At 43.0% G+C, this 17,809-nt stretch overlaps 1 protein-coding gene across 2 annotated transcripts in view; it reads right to left on the bottom strand.

Annotated features, from left to right (window-relative positions):
• PREP (prolyl endopeptidase) overlaps positions 1-4,040 on the bottom strand; it is a 140,439-nt gene extending 136,399 nt beyond the window's left edge. Inside the window, exon 1 of one of the 2 annotated variants that reach the window (XM_057528035.1) lies at positions 3,785-4,040. In XM_057528035.1, coding sequence (XP_057384018.1) covers positions 3,785-3,829 — 45 coding nt within the window. In that variant the 5' untranslated portion in view covers positions 3,830-4,040. The remainder of the gene's footprint in view (positions 1-3,784) is intronic. The other variant, XM_007190640.2, reaches the window with a different exon arrangement.
• Between the last annotated feature and the right edge of the window lie 13,769 nt (positions 4,041-17,809).

Genomic DNA, 17,809 nt, shown 5'->3' with positions numbered 1-17,809 from the left:
TGAGTCTTCCTAAAATTACCAATTTTCAATCCTTACCAAAAGCCTCTCTAAATTTTAGCTGATTGTCATCACTGAAGAAAAGCTTTCTGTCTTTTCTTCTCATCTGCAAGTCTCTTACATTTTACACACCTTGGAATGGTTACAAAATACGCTTATAGTAACAACCATCTTTTCCTCTGTCAATAAGGAATCAAACAAATTTAAACTTGTGAAAGATCTTCCAATCCAGTATTTTTAGGAGCGATGTCAGGCACGAGATGGCAACACGCCCAGGGCCATACCGAGTTCAGAATCAGCGCTGTGACTCCAAACAATCTGCCAACAGCTTTTCCCCAAATATTCCTTGGAGGGGACAGACTGGACACTTTAAAAATGTTCCTCGATTATGATGCTACTAAAACTCAGACATAGCCAAAGACTTAACTTTTCACAAAGAAGGGGAAAAGATTAACTGCAAGTCATCTTAGTTTTATGGCTAAGTGAAGGTGTTGCCAAGTGCTAGACCCAAAGCAACGAACATTTGCTGAATATCCATATTGTTGTGCCTGATGCTTTAAAGCAACCCTGTAAGAGAGCTGATGATATTCCTATTTTCCAGACTGCAGAATGCAATTCACAGAGACTGGAAGGCCACAGATTTACTGTGGGCTAAACACTGAGCCACAGCCACGTTATGTGATTTGGTCCTCACCGGGAGGTTATTACCGACTCATTTTTCCAGATGAGGAAACTGAAGCTGGAGAGAATTAAAGCAATTGACAAGGGTCAGATTGTTAATAAGTGGGAGGGAGGACTGTGGCCCACCTTGAGCCGACCTCAAAGCCTGCGGACTCAACCTTTGGCTAATGAAGCAGGCCAGTTCTGAACTGGCAGGTGCACAGCTGGACCTTGACTCAGAACCCAGTGTATCCTACACTGGACTGCCTCCTGAATGGTGTTTACCTCTGAGCAAACAGCCCCATCGCCATCTAAAGCAGACTGAAGTTAGTTATCAAGCAGACATTTTTAACCAGGACAACAAACTGATTCTCTCCAGGAGAATCCTGGGAGCCAAGTGCCCTCTCCCCATCCCGCCCGCTCCCTACATTTTTCTTTTACAAGACGATACCCTACAAATGGGGTGATCTCATAGCTACATCCCCTGAACTCAAGTTGTGCAGTATCTGATTCTCCCATCTGATTTAAGTTTGCAAACCATACCTTATTTTCCCGAGAGGCTTTAAAAATAGAGTCCTGATAAGACACTGTTACTATTCAATATTTCACTTGTATTGTTCTACAGCTCACCTGCTGCCTTCAGGACGAAGTGCAGACTTGTACACACAGCACGCAGAGCCCATCAAACCTGGCCCCATTTTCCTTTTTTTCCCTTTCCAGCCCCCTTCCAAGCTCATCCACCCATGGATATTCTGGTCACAATGGCCTTCCTGCCATCCTAAAACAAATGCAATTCCATGACTGTACAGCCCTACATAACGATGACTTTAAGTCACACGCCAGGAATGTCCTTTCTACCTTAACCAACTGGCCGACTTCCAGGCTCAATTCACATATTGTCTCTTCCTACTGATGGAAATTAATCTCATCCGCCTCTGTGTTCTCCACTCACCCTATACATTCTTCTAAGTGCTGTAGCAGGCCCGAATTCCCTAAGGGCAACACTCTCGGGGGACGGGCAACACTCTCGGGGGACGGGCAACGGCATTACAGTGGAATGGCAAGGTTTCCAAAACTCTGCTCACTAAAGCAGAAATCCACCACAAAGGGCTGCATGCTCCAACTCCACGGTTCAGCAGGAGACTGCGCAGTATGTAGCTGGAAGACGCTCAAGGGAGAGAGACAGAGAGCTACAGCAATCTCTAGCACCTGCTGGAGAGAAACGAACCCATCCTAGAAATCAAGGCTACAATTTGAGCAAATGCGTAAGTCAAGCCTAGGGTTAGTAATCAGGACTCTGTCCCAGGAAAAAGATACTCCATGCAGGCTATCAGGGCTGGGATAAATACACTGGGATCCACAGAGCAGGGTCCAGGCTGGACCAGAACTACATTTCCTTGGCCTTGAGGTTGATCATGAGTTCTCTGATGAAAAAGGAACTAGAGAGTATTAAAATCCATGGTATACTCTTTCAAGTTAATTGTTCATAAGCTTTCTGATGTCTTCAAAAAATCCTCACTTAACCCTTTCAAGAACTGTAAAACACAGATAAGTGAACTGTAGGATTTTGGTAACCCGAAAAGGGAAAAACTAAGCAAGAAGCAACCCCGCCTTTAAAAATAAAATAAAACAAACCTAAAACAGCACTTATCAAACCACATAATAGTTCTTTATAATTTTATCTCTCCTGAAAACTCAAAGATCCTCAAGAACCAAACTGAGATATTCATGTCTTCCTGTTACTAAAGTCCATTACACTGCAGGGCTAGACCATCATGTGAATGAATGAATGATGGTATTCTTACTACAGCAGCAAGTAAGCTCTGTGATTAGCCAAGCCAGCCGTAATGGTTCATATATGGGAGAGAAGGCCTGTAACAGGTAAGTGATCTGCCAAAGAGCATCCAGCGAGTGAGTGACAAAACCAGAACTAGCGCTCAGGTCTTCTTACTTGGTCTCTCCTCTTTTCCATTCCGGCTGGATCACTTTTCTCCCAGACACAAAGGAAACAACTCTCTGAACCACAGGGATAGAGCTTCTTGGGCTGTCAGAGTAAATTTAATAAGCAAGCAGCTGAACAGGCTGAGAAAACATGGTTACCAGATGACCACAGGTCAAAGAAACCATGGATGCATCAGTGTCACTTGGAAGTCTTAATTTAATACAATACGTCCTTTACTCTAAAGCCCCAGTACCCTTTATCCCCAAATGAGGCTGCTTTAAAGTACAGACTTTCTGGCATTAATCGGGTCAAAGCAAATAGAAAAAACCTAGAACTGTATCGTACAAAAATCTTTTTTATTTGGATTCCATTTTAAGTAATCTGAAGAATTGTGCTATTCCTACCACAATCATGCCCACAACATTTGGATTTACTCCAGTTCTTAAGATGCCAAACTAATTTTTACACACACACAAAGTGTTTGCCCAGAATTCCACCCTGGGGACCTCAACAGTGACCCTGAGGTCATCTACAGCTGAGGGAAACGGTGGCTAACCCCTGCACCAGGCAAAACTTCATTCTTTAAAAGGCCATCCTCTCCCCTTCTAAGACCTCGTCTCGCCCCCACCAACTCCTGTTCTAGTTTAGGAACACTCGGATCAACACTGCCACAGCTCGGGGCCCTGCTCCACCTTCCCCAGGACTCTACCTCGGCCCTGCATCCCCAGCGCCCGTCGCCCAGCGCTCGGCCAAGGGCAGGGGAAGCGCTCGATACACGTTTTAAAATCGAATGAATGAACTTCAACTCTAAGTATTTTTAATTTGTGAGTTGAAAAAGTTTGCTTTTGTTTTATAATTGGACATCACCTACACGCATACACACTTTTTCCTACCACCATATTTAAACAAGAGCTTCCGCCAGTCAAAAAGCAGTGACACATTCTGTCTTCCCACACCCTTAAGATGCCCATTCCCACCTGGGCGTCTGCCCTTGACCCCGCTGATCTTAGGAAGCGGCCCAGCGGCGGCTGACCACCGACTCCGCCGCCAGCAGGCGGAGGGTGACGGCCACCAGGGCCCCCTCAGCTAGGGAGGAGCCCGGCGCCCCCCGCCCGGCCTTGCAAACAAAGGCCGAGGGGGAGGGGAGGGCAGGAGGGGAGGGCAGGGGGTGGCGGGGGTACTCACGGCGGTCTCATCGCGGTACACGTCGGGGTACTGGAAGGACAGCATGGCCGGGGGCGCGGGGGCGGCGCGGGCTCCGGAGCGGTCGCGAGGGGGACGGGCGGGCCGCGGGGCGAGGCGGGGGCGCGGGCCGGGCAGCGGCGGCGGCGGCGGCGGCGGCAGGCAGCTCTCGGCCGGGACTCACGACCCGACCTGCGGCGCGGCGGCGAGGACGTGCGGGAAGCAGGAAGGAGCTGTCGGCGAGGCCGGCAGCCCCTCCCCGGCGGGCGGGCCCAGCGGCTGCGGCGGCGACAAGAGGAAGGGGGCGGCGCCGTGCGTGAGCCAGGCCGGGCGCACAGCTCCCTCTGCAGGAGCGCCGGCCGCGCCCGGGCCGCCCGGGCCCAAGGACTACCGTGCCCGGCGCGCGGCGCACCCACGCCGGGACCACCGCCCCGGGCATCCCCGCCACACCCACCATGCCACGGAGCCGGCCACACGCCCCACACGCCGGCCCCGGCCACCGCGCCGGGCACACGTGCGGTCACGCCGGCGGGGCCACCACGCCTCCTGCCCCCTCCCGCCCTCTCCGAAGTCCCCCCGCTGGCCGCTTCGCCATTGCCGCGCTCGCAGGGCCTCCCTCGAGTAGAACGAACCGCAGGGTTTGCGTATTCGATTCCCCCATCTTCCTGTTCCCGGACTGGGTAGGGTAGGCGAGGAGAGACCGGGCCTCTCCCCAGCCTTGAGAGCAAAGGGCTTGAGGTGACCTAATTTACACTGCCTGTGACCCTGGACTTGGGAAGGAAAGAATAATGGGTCATGAGGACCATAAGGGAAGCACACCTCTTTTCTCAACACCCCTGGTGGGCGCTGTGTGGTCGGGCAGCTGGATTATTTAGGTGCGATGAGGTGTGAGTAGGACAATGGATGAGCCCTTATTTGAGATTTACCAGTTGAGAGGGGACCAAGGTGGGAGGACTGGAAATCATCTAGGGTCTTTTGTTCATCCTGCCTGTTCCTTTATCGGCATCTCTTTTCTGCCAGTGTGTTTGTTTATTGAGCATCTTTTATGGGGGGAGGAGGTGCGGGGAGGTATTAGATGCTTGACCTCAAACCCATGAAATTTTAATAGTTATATTTATTCATCCTCGGGCTAGTGATAACGTGTTCTGGCCTTGCTTTCCGGACTATCAGGAAGAAGCTTTATAGCCCCAGTTATCAGAGCCATGGTGTGTGCCCAATGTGTTTTGTACTCCTAGCTTCTTAAAAGTCCTGGGAGGAGGGTATGGGTGTGACCAGAAAGTCCTTCACGTCCTGAATTCCAGGTGGGCACGGTAGCTATTGTAAACTTGTGTCTTCTGTTTCATTTTTATTACCATCCCAATTCCGTGCCTCACCCACAGTTCAGCGTTTCTGTTAGTGGTGGGATGTTGGATAATTATGTTTTGCATCTGTTTCCAGACCCATCCTCCTTGGGCAACCTGAGAATCCTCAGTTGTGGGAGAGCTCACACTATTGATGCCACCTTTGTGCAAAACAAACACAGGGACTTAGCACTCTGTAGCCCAGTCACCACCTCCTGCCTTGCCTGCCTGCCACCTGGCCCAGGGGCTGCCAGGCATTACCTTATGCTTCTGCCACTTGGGGTTGTTTTTTAAGGGCAACCTAGGAACACCTGTCCCAGGAGGTTCCCTAACAACAACAACAACAATAGTTAATGCTTATTAACTGCTTCTTATATGCCAGGAAATTACCTCATTTTAACTTTATTAGGTAAGAACTAATAATATCGCAATTTTGCAATTGAGGAAAATGGGCTGTCTTTAGCCCAGGACTTCATAAATAATGGAAAAAACAAAAAAGATTCAAGATTCCCAGATTGCTCTGATGCCAACACTCATTCTTAACCACTCTCTGATGGTCTCCCTCTTCACAAATAAGTAGCATTCTGTGGTCTAACGCCCACCTGTTAATAGGTGGAATCTCCCTAGGACTTCATTTTATCAGGACCTGAGGTAGACATTATAGGAATTGTGGTACCCAAAGGACAAATCACAACTCAGGTAACATCCTCTGTTTCCCTCCAGGCAGTTATCCTGGTGCCCAGCTCCTCTGGTCGCTGAAAGCCAAAGGTTTGTACGTGGCCCAGGCAGAGCAGTGAGCTGCCAGCAATAGATAGTCTGCACCTGCAGTGAGGTAGCAAGGAGGGGAAGACTGGATAGCTCTATCCCCCTCCTGCTGGCCTGGATGATCGTACACTACCTACATTTGCCATGTACTTGATATGTGTTGTCTGCTTTCATCCTCCTAACACAGACATTTTGCAGATGAGGAAAAGGATCTCAGTAGCTTTAAAGGAAATTGTCCGATGTCATCACACAGCTAAGACAGAGCCAAGATTCAAATTCAAATCCGTCACTTGACTGCAAAGTCCCTGCCCTACCTTGACCATAGAAAATGAGGAGAAGGGAAGTATTTGGGCCATCTCAGAAATGGAAGTGCTACCTCCAGAATAAACCCCAGAGTGCCGTTCGACATCCGTCACTGCACACCATTTGCAGGGGAATTACAGAATTAACACTGTGACAACTCATGCTCTAACCTAGAACTCATTACCACAGCACAAGGCCTTTGGGGGATGGGGACTAGCAGAGATACAGAAAGACCTCCAGGGAAGCTGGCAGCCCCTGCTCTAGTGCCTGACCTCAAACTTTGCACCCCACTCAGTTAACCAGAGTCACCCTCCTAAGGAGGCAGGCTAGTGATCATTTACTGCTGCTTGGCTATCTCAACCCCACTCCAAGTTCTTGTCAAAGTATTCCTCCCCACCAACAAGAGTTGATTTCTGGTAAATGCACAAGGATGCTTAGTCAATGGGGTAAGTGTAGACTGAAATCCACCTCACCCTCCGCTTGCCACTCTGTGTACACAGGCTGCATTCACCTGGAGGAAGGGCTGTCTTTATCGTCTCATAAAGGTCCGCCAGCAAGGGGCTGCATCTGCGCCGGGGGAAGCCTGTTTCTCTGATTCACACCAAGAGTGGCGTCTTGTTAGCTAGCACCCCTTAAAGCCTGATACCTCATGTGCTTGCCCCGATGAGCCATCCTTTAATTTGACTTCTGGTTTCCAGGTAACTAGCTAATTACCCTGACTGACTGGTGGAGTGCAGTCATTTACGACTGCTTTCCCCCAAAGATTTATATTACGTTTTCCAGTGTGACTCAATGAAAGTTCGTATATATTCCTATATGCAAAGCATCATGCAGCATGAAATAGCACCTGGAATAAGAGTGAGGTTCTCTTCTTGGCCCTGCCGCTGTTTCACTGGCTTTGAATGAGTCCTTACATCATCACTGTTTTTAATCTACAACAGGAGAGAATTGGGTCAGGTGGTTTCAAAGAATTCTAAGATTCTTTAGTTCTAATTAAGAACTCAAATGAAGATGCAGGAGCCTCACAACTAACTCAGGAATTAAGAATGAAGTTGCCCTGGGGGAGTGCTGGCCATACCTTGTGGACAGATGAAGGTAATTGTCTGTCTACTGAAAGGGCTTTCTCTGTAGTTTTCTTCTGTTTTCAAACCATCCACAAGCACAGATATGGCTCAGAGGCTATTGCTGGGCCTGCGGTTCTTAATAAATTCATAGATCTTATCTTTTTAGGAACTGTAGCTCTTCCCTTCTAATACTTTTCTCTCAATATAGCCATGTGGTTAAAAGGTTATGTGAGGTGTCTGGAATTATAGCTGTGAAGTCTCCACTCCCTCCTCCCCTTCTCAACTTAATGCCTAACTGAATTTAATACCAGAATGAGAGGAGAGGGCTGAATTAAATCCAGATAAAATTGGGTGGAGAACGTGGATCAAGAATGAATCTGGAGTATTTTTCCACTTCAGCTTATGGAACTTATTTATACCATTTCTAATGAGGTTCCCAAGTTAGGTGTGTTTCCAACTCAGGAGAGAGAAATCTTTTTTCCTATTCTGTTATTAGGAGAAAAATCAGGTGTGGCCCCTACATGTAAAATGAACTTGTTTCATTTAAGCAAAGAAAGGTGTTCATCTGTTCATCTGTTTTAAATTTAGAACTTAATACCTTTCAGCAAATACAACATGCAATACAAAAATGTGTCTGTTCAAAATTCTTGGCTATAAAAGTAGAGATAGGAGATTAGGAAAGAACAGAGAGGAAAAGAAAATGAGATAGACAAAGCAAGATGGAGAGACAGCATCCCAGATATGATATGAAGGTAAAAATAAGCACAAAAAGATAATACGGAGACACAATAAACACAGGACAACACATGCAGAAAACCAGAGCTGGACAAACAGAGAGAGAGCCTTTCACAGAACAACACCTCATTATATGACATTTAGAATATTAATGTTAAAAATTTTAAGTTCTGTTGGAACTCTTACAACTCTGGGTAGTAATGCTGGACCTGTTGGTGTTTTTCCTCATTAATCGACACTAAGCAGTGTGTCTAACCTGTGCACTAGAGGCCCTCCGTCCTGTTCAGTACCTCTGAGTCTCTCTGGGCTTACTGAGTAGCAACCAGACTGTTTTTCCACATACTACTGCTTCTCTCATGCAGTCCTTACAGGTATCATCTTGAATTAGCTAATTCTGAAGAATTAAATCTACATTCAAGTTCACTGTGCTGGTCTTCCTTGACATTTATAGTTTAACCACTTCACTGTATGCCATAGCATAGTATTATGGCCTCTAATATATAATTAGCGCTGGGAAACATTAGCCTTCAGCCCATTACTCTCTGCACCTTTGGAGATTCAGGGTCCTATAAAACCTGAAGAGTTTGGCGCCCAGCTGGTTTAGAGGTTGCCTCATTCCCTAGGGCAATCTAAGTTCTCGAAGCCCTGCCTTGCTGATAGCTCACGTTCCATTAAGAGGTAGCTGACAGATTTCCCGACTGTATACTGGCCTTACCATTTCCCTCCTTATTTGTGGGGGAACGGGGAAAGAAAATCTCTTTATTGTCTTTATAAAAGTACTACACGGAGACTTCTAGTTTGGGCAATAGGGTACACTAGATAGTTCCTGCTAAAGAAAGGATTGTTAATGCATCTCCAGGCTCCCAGGGACACCTTGCTCACTCCCTCCAAACAGACTGGCCATTAAAAAAGTATGAGCAAAAACAGGAGAGTGTGAAGCAATAGAGTCACCAGGATAAAGAATTCCAAGGGGCATCATTTGCACTACATTCTATGTATACGTTACTCTTTGGAATTGTGCAATTTAGTTTCCATGTACAGACTCCAGAAAGATTGCCCTCAAAACAAATGACTATCTGAGTTGTCTGTTAAAAGGGGTCATCTTTGAAGGAAAGCATCCTAACGTAGGCCCACAGGTTTTCTACTCATGAACTCAACCACGATTTAACTCACAATCACAGATCATGCAAGGAAACGATATTGGCTTTAGTCTGTTAGCATTCAGCAACACTTTCACATTCCTTTGAAATCCTTTGCATTGCTAGAGGCTGTGAACCTGAAAACTGCATTTCCTACATGCCCTCGTCAGGTGGTTTCTGGCTAGGTTCTATCAAATGGAAGAAAACAGAGATGAGAAGGGGTAGGAGGACAGACACTACTTTTTTCTCTTAGGTGCTGGTAATGGCAGGCACCTGCAGGTCACTGCAGGTTGCTGGAGCTGCAGCATAGTTGGCTCTGTGGCAGGGAACCTTCAGCGCCTAAGGGGTCAGCAGCAAATTCGTTAATATCAAAGGCACTGTGGACTCCCAGGCTCTCGCAGCATCCGTGGGAGTGCAGGCTGTGGCTTCCTATGGAGAAGTGGCAGTAACCAGTGACGGTGCAGCTGGTGTAGCACCACAGGGTCTGCATGACACCACTTCACCCTTTGCTCCTCCAACCTTTGGAGAAAAGAGTGGCTTGTGACAGTTATTAATCTCCGGGTAACATCACCTTTCCTTTTTCAATCCTCCAGGCCTATCCTACTTGTATAACAAATTACTTGTATTAAATTCCCCATTGGAATGATCTAGCATGATTATTTTTTTTCTATCTAGACATTTTTTAAACCATAAATAAGAGTAAGAACAAGTAACAAGCAACATGTTTAGACTCTCTGAGGGTTTTAGGTATTGGAAAGATCAAATACATAATATAGAATGCCAAGATATGAAATGTTTCAAGAAAAAAATGTCATCCCCTGAATAGTAAGTTGTAAGAAAGTATTAAAATGACCAACTGGATTTGGAAAAAACAAAATATATCTTTTAGAAATGAAAAATAAGTTGGTGAAATAAAAAAGTCATGGATAGATTAAATATCAAATTAGAAAGTTAATTAGTGAACTGAAAGGTAGCTCTGAGGAAATGACACTAAATGCAATACAGAGAGACAAAGAGATGGAAAATATGAACGAAAAGGACAAGTATTAAATATGATAGAAAGTAGAAAAACCATTTGATCATCTCTATATGTTAAGAGAACAAAATTCCATACTCACTCATGAATAAAATCTCAAGGAAAAGTAGGAATAGAAGAGAATGGCCTTAACCTGATTTAGGTAACTATAAAAAACAAAAATAAAGACCAAAAAACCTAACCCCTAAAACCACAATCATTTAAAATATGGAAACATTAGAAGTATTCCATGTATAATCTCAAAAGAAGAATAAGCATGCTGCAATACCCACTTCTACTCTACATTGCACTGAAGGATTAGAAAAGAGAAAATAAAACTGTCATTATTTTTATATGGTATAATTGTTTACTTAGAGAACAAAAATTCTGCCAAAAAATTATTCAAAATAAGAGAGTGGCTCACTGTGGCTGGAGAGATGATCAATGTGCTAAAGTCAACTGTGTTTCTAGGTACATGAACAAACAAATAGAAAAATTTATTTTAAAAAAACCCACTTAGCAACAGAAAAGTATAAAGGAGCCGGGAACAAATCTGAAAAAAGATGTGCAAGATCGGACCATAGAGAAACAGAATACCGTCTTAAAAGACATGAAAGAAAACCTAAATAAATGGAGAAATAGCCCATATTCATGGCTTGCTATATTTAATATTGAAAAGATGTCAACTGTCCACAAGTTGATTTGTAGATACAATGCAACCGTAGTTAAAATCTCAATACTTCTACTTATTTTTTTTTTTGGTGGAACTTGACAAGCTGATTCTATAATTTATACAGAAGAGTAAAAGTGTAAGAACTGTCAAAACACTTTTGAGGAAGGAAGGGAAGCTTTTCCTATCAAGAATTAATATAAAGCTACAGTAATTGAGATAGGATGCTATATGAACAGGGATAGAAAAATGGAATAGGCTAGGATAGCCACAAACAATCGCACAAATACAGGGAACTTTGATATGTGACCCTGGTGCTATTGTATATTAGTGGAGAATGTAGGAACCACAGATGATCCTTGAACAACATGGGTGCGAACTACACTAGTCCACTTATATGTGAATATTTTTCAATAAATATATTGGAAAATTTTTTGGAGATTTGTGCTAATTTAAAAAAACAGATGAACCAAGTAGCCTAAAAATATCAAAAAACTTAAGAAAAAGTATGTCATGAATGCATAAAATATATGTAGATAGTGGTCTATCCTTACATAGGCATAAGGTAAGTAATATTTAATATAACATTAATAATGTGTTAGCTTTCTTACTGTTTTATAACTTCGCTTTCAAAGAATCACATTACTGTAGAGTATGCCTCTCTCATAGTTGGACAAACTGCATATCAGTCTATTATCACAGGTAAGTGGTTTTAAAAAAAAAGGTAACAATGTTTCTAACTCATTCATATGACTGTAATACTGTATGTCATAAAAATTTTATGACTCATTCATTAATGTGTAGCCTGCCGTGAAGCAATCACACTGCTTACACTAGGCTATCACATTGAAGCTTTTTCATTATTAATCATGAATTGTGAACCTGTAAATAAATATGAATTTCTTTTTCATATTATCTCTTCATTTTTGATGCCTAGTGTTTGTAATATGTATAACATCTACAGTATTTTGTGTCATATAAGACAATATTGATGTAGGTACTGACAAACAGATGATTCATCTTGCAAACAAATGCTGTAAACTTATGGTATCAATAAATACACTACAGTACTGTAAAGGTATTTTCTCTTCCTTATGATTTTCTTAATAACATTTTCTTTTTCTCTAGCTAACTTTATTGTAAGAATACAGTATATATAATACATATAACATACGAAATATGTGTTAATTGACTGTTTATGATATTGGTAAGGCTTCCAGTCAACACTAGGCTATTAGTAAACTTTTTGGGGAGTCAAAAGTTATACATGGATTTTTTTATTGCATGGGGGTCAGTGTCCCTAGCCCCTATGTTGTTCAAGGGTCAACTGTATTTAATAAACAGAGTCAAAATAAATGTTTATCTATGAGGAAAAAATAAAATTGTTTTCCTACCTCATATCATACTGAAATAAACTCCAAAAATAAACCAAACAATAAAAATACCCCAAAATAAACTCCAAAAGGATTAAAGCCTAAATTTGAAAAACAAAATGTTAAGACTTTTAAACAAAAACACTGAGAAATTTCCTTCTTACCTGGGGCCAGAAAAAATTTTCTTAAATATGGCACACAAAAAGATCACCATAAAGGACATATTGATTGATTTGACTGCATTAAAATAAAGAACTTCTAGACATCAAATGACTCTTTGAAGAGAGTGAAAAGGCAAGCACAAACAGAGAAAAGATATTTGCTACACATAAAAATAACTTCCTCTTGGATTGAAAAATGAACAAACAATAGAAAAATGGATAAAAGATACAAATCAGATACAAATTCTGATACAAATTAGAAGGTTAGGGACAGAATGGTAACACATATGGTCAATAAACACTCAGAGCTGAACAATAGTATTAATAATCGGGGAAATAGAAATCATGATCACAATGAAGTCCATTTTATACCCATTCAATTATCAAAATATAACAAATGTGACAGTACTAAATACAGAAGAGGATGGGGGGTCTGGGCAAGATGGCGGAAGAGTAAGACGAGGAGATCACCTTCCTTCCCACAGATACAGTAGAAATACATCTACACGTGGAACTGCTCCTATGGAACACCCACTGAACGCTGGCAGAAGACGTCAGACCTCCCAAAAGGCAAGAAAATCCCCACGTACTTGGGTAGGGCAAAAGAAAAAATAAATAACAGAGACAAAAGAACAGGGACGGGACCTGCACCAGTGGGAGGGAGCTGTGAAGGAGGAAAGGCTTCCACACACTAGGAAGCCCCTTCGCGGGCAGAGACTGTGGGTGGCAGAGGGGGGAAGCTTCGGAGCCACGGAGGAGAGCGCAGACACAGGGGTGCGGAGGGCAAAGTGGAGAGATTCCTGCACGGAGGATTGGTGCCGAGTAGCACTCACCAGCCCGAGAGGCTTGTCTGCTCAGCCGCGGGGCGGGCGGGGGCTGGGAGCTGAGGCTCGGGCTTCGGTGCTAGCCAGGAGGGAGTCTGGGAAAAAGTCTGCAGCTGCCGAAGAGGCAAGAGACTTTTTCTTGCCTCTTTGTTTCGCGGCGCGCAAGGAGAGGGGATTCAGAGCACCGCCTAAACGAACTCCAGAGACGGGCGCGAGCCGCGGCTATCAGCGCGGACCCCAGAGGCGGGCGCGAGCCGCAGCTATCAGTGCGGACCCCAGAGGCGGGCGCGAGCCGCGGCTATCAGTGCGGACCCCAGAGACGGGCAGGAGATGCTAAGGCTGCTGCTGCCGCCACCAAGAAGCCTGTGTGCGAGCACAGGTCACTCTCCACACCGCCCCTCCTGGGAGCCGGTGCAGCCCACCACTGCCAGGCTCCCGTGATCCGGGGACAACTTCCCCGGGAGAACGCACAGCGTGCCTCAGGCTGCTGTAACGTTATGCCGGCCTCTGCCGTCGCAGGCTCGCCCCGCATCTGTACCCCTCCCTCCTCCCGGCCTGAGTGAGCCAGAGCCCCCGAAGCAGCTGCTCCTTTAACCCCGTTCTGTCTGGGCGGGGAACAGACGCCCTCAGGCGACCTACATGCAGAGGCAGGTCCAAATCCAAAGCTGAAACCTGGGAGCTGTATGAACAAAGAAGAGAAAGGGAAATCTCTCCCAGCAGCCTCAGAAGCAGCGGATTAAAGCTCCACAAACAACTGGATGTGCCTGCATCTGTTGAATACCTGAATAGACAACGAATCATCCCAAATTCAGGAGGTGGACTTTGGGAGCAGGATATATTAATTTTTCGCCTTTTCCTTTTTTTGTGAGTGTATATGTGTATGCTTCTGGGTGAGATTTTGTCTGTATAGCTTTGCTTTCACCATTAGTCCTAGGGTTAGGTCTGTCCACTTTTTTTTTATTGTTTCTTTTTTTACGTAAAAAATTTTTTTTCCTAATAAATGTTTTCTTAATAATTTTTTCCTTATTTTTCCTTATTTTATTTTTAGAAATTAAAAAAATTTTTTAATAAGTTTTTTCATATTTTTTATTTTAAAAATTAAAAATTTTTTTTCTTAATAAATTTTTTCTTAATTTTTTTCTTATTTTTTATTATAAAAAATTAATAAATCTATTTTTAAAAATTAAAAAAATTTTCTTAATAATTTTTTTTCTTATTTTTTATTATAATAGCTTTATTTTATTTTATCCTCTTTCTTTCTTTCTTTCTTTCTATTTTTTTCTCCCTTTTATTCTGAGCCGTGTGGATGAAAGGCTCTTGGTGCTCCAGCCAGGCATCAGGGCTGTGCCTCTGAGGTGGGAGAGCCAACTTCAGAACACTGGTCCACAAGAGACCTCCCAGCTCCACGTAATACCAAACGGCAAAAATCTCTCAGAGATCTCCATCTCAACATCAAGACCCAGCTTCATTCAATGACCAGCAAGCTACAGTGCAGGACACCCTATGCCAAACAACTAGCAAGACAGGAACACAACTGCATCCATTAGCACAGAGGCTGCCTAAATTCATAATAAGGCCACAGACACCCCAAAACACACCACCAGACGTGGACGTGCCCACCAGAAAGACAAGATCCAACCTCATCCACCAGAACACAGGCACTAGTCCCCTCCACCAGGAAGCCTACACAACCTACTGAACCAACCTTAGCCACTGGGGGCAGACACCAAAAACAACAGGAACTACGAACCTGCAGCCTGTGAAAAGGAGACCCCAAACACAGTAAGATAAGCAAAATGAGAAGACAAAAAAACACACAGCAGGTGAAGGAGCAGGGTCAAAACACACCAGACCTAACAAATGAAGAGGAAATAGGCAGTCTACCTGAAAAAGAATTCAGAATAATGATAGTAAAGATGATCCAAAATCTTGGAAATAGAATAGACAAAATGCAAGAAACATTTAACAAGGACCTAGAAGAACTAAAGAGGAAACAAGCAATGATGAAAAACACAATAAATGAAATTAAAAATACTCTAGACGGGATTAATAGCAGAATAACTGAGGCAGAAGAACGGATAAGTGACCTGGAAGATAAAATAGTGGAAATAACTACTGCAGAGCAGAATAAAGAAAAAAGAATGAAAAGAACTGAGGACAGTCTCAGAGACCTCTGGGACAACATTAAACGCACCAACATTCGAATTATAGAGGTCCCAGAAGAAGAAGAGAAAAAGAAAGGGACTGAGAAAATATTTGAAGAGATTATAGTTGAAAACTTCCCTAATATGGGAAAGGAAATAGTTAATCAAGTCCTGGAAGCACAGAGAGTCCCATACAGGATAAATCCAAGGAGAAACACGCCAAGACACATATTAATCAAACTGTCAAAAATTAAATATAAAGAAAACATATTAAAAGCAGCAAGGGAAAAACAACAAATAACACACAAGGGAATCCCCATAAGGTTAACAGCTGATCTTTCAGCAGAAACTCTGCAAGCCAGAAGGGAGTGGCAGGATATACTTAAAGTCATGAAGGAGAAAAACCTACAACCAAGGTTACTCTACCCAGCAAGGATCTCATACAGATTTGATGGAGAAATTAAAATCTTTACAGACAAGCAAAAGCTGAGAGAGTTCAGCACCACCAAACCAGCTCTACAACAAATGCTAAAGGAACTTCTCTAGGCAAGAAACACAAGAGAAGGAAAACACCTACAATAACAAACCCAATACATTTAAGAAAATGGGAATAGGAACATACATATCGATAATTACCTTAAATGTAAATGGATTAAATGCTCCCACCAAAAGACACAGACTGGCTGAATGGATACAAAAACAAGACCCATATATATGCTGTCTAGAAGAGACCCACTTCAGACCTAGAGACACATACAGACTGAAAGTGAAGGGATGGAAAAAGATATTCCATGCAAATGGAAATCAAAAGAAAGCTGGAGTAGCAATTCTCATATCAGACAAAATAGACTTTAAAATAAAGACTATTACAAGAGACAAAGAAGGACACTATATAATGATCAAGGGATCGATCCAAGACGAAGGTATAACAATTGTAAATATTTATGCACCCAACATAGGAGCACCTCAATACATAAGGCAAATACTAACAGCCATAAAAGGGGAAATCGACAGTAACACAATCATAGTAGGGGACTTTAACACCCCACTTTCACCAATGGACAGATCATCCAAAATGAAAATAAATAAGGAAACACAAGCTTTAAATGATACATTAAACAAGATGGACTTAATTGATATTTATAGGACATTCCACCCCAAAACAACAGAATACACATTTTTCTCAAGTGTTCATGGAACATTCTCCAGGATAGATCATATCTTGGGTCACAAATCAAGCCTTGGTAAATTTAAGAAAATTGAAATCACATCAAGTATCTTTTCCGACCACAACGCTATGAGACTAGATATCAATTACAGGAAAAGATCTGTAAAAAATACAAACACATGGAGGCTACACAATACACTACTTAATAACGAACTGATCACTGAAGAAATCAAAGGGGAAATCAAAAAATACCTAGAAACAAGTGACAGTGGAGACACGACGACCCAAAACCTATGGGATGCAGCAAAAGCAGTGCTAAGAGGGAAGTTTATAGCAATACAAGCCTACATCAAGAAACAGGAAACATCTCGAATAAACAACCTAACCTTGCACCTAAAGCAATTAGAGAAAGAAGAACAAAAAAACCCCAAAGCTAGCAGAAGGAAAGAAATCATAAAGATCAGATCAGAAATAAATGAAAAAGAAATGAAGGAAACAATAGCAAAAATCAATGAAACTAAAAGCTGGTTCTTTGAGAAGACAAACAAAATTGATAAACCATTAGCCAGACTCATCAAGAGAAAAAGGGAGAAGATTCAAATCAATAGAATTAGAAATGAAAAAGGAGAAGTAACCACTGACACTGTAGAAATACAAACGATCATGAGAGATTACTACAAGCAACTCTATGCCAATAAAATGGACAACCTGGAAGAAATGGACAGATTCTTAGAAATGCACAACCTGCCGAGACTGAACCAGGAAGAAATAGAAAATATGAACAGACCAATCACAAGCACTGAAATTGAAACTGTGATTAAAAATCTTCCAACAAACAAAAGCCCAGGACCAGATGGCTTCACAGGCGAATTCTATCAAACATTTAGAGAAGAGCTAACACCTATCCTTCTCAAACTCTTCCAAAATATTGCAGAGGGAGGAACACTCCCAAACTCATTCTACGAGGCCACCATCACCCTGATACCAAAGCCAGACAAAGATGTCACAAAGAAGGAAAACTACAGGCCAATATCACTGATGAACATAGATGCAAAAATCCTCAACAAAATACTAGCAAACAGAATCCAACAGCACATTAAAAGGATTATACACCATGATCAAGTGGGGTTTATTCCAGGAATGCAAGGATTCTTCAATATACGCAAATCAATCAACGTGATACATCATATTAACAAATTGAAGGAGAAAAACCATATCATCATCTCAATAGATGCCGAGAAAGCTTTCGACAAAACTCAACACCCATTTATGATAAAAGCCCTGCAGAAAGTAGGCATAGAGGGAACTTTCCTTAACATAATAAAGG

Source organism: Balaenoptera acutorostrata, chromosome 14 (genome assembly GCF_949987535.1).
Source record: "Balaenoptera acutorostrata chromosome 14, mBalAcu1.1, whole genome shotgun sequence".
Classification (NCBI taxonomy): domain Eukaryota; kingdom Metazoa; phylum Chordata; class Mammalia; order Artiodactyla; family Balaenopteridae; genus Balaenoptera; species Balaenoptera acutorostrata.
The sequence above is the reverse complement of the archived record's forward strand: the minus strand, read 5'-3'. Positions and strand labels throughout refer to the sequence as shown.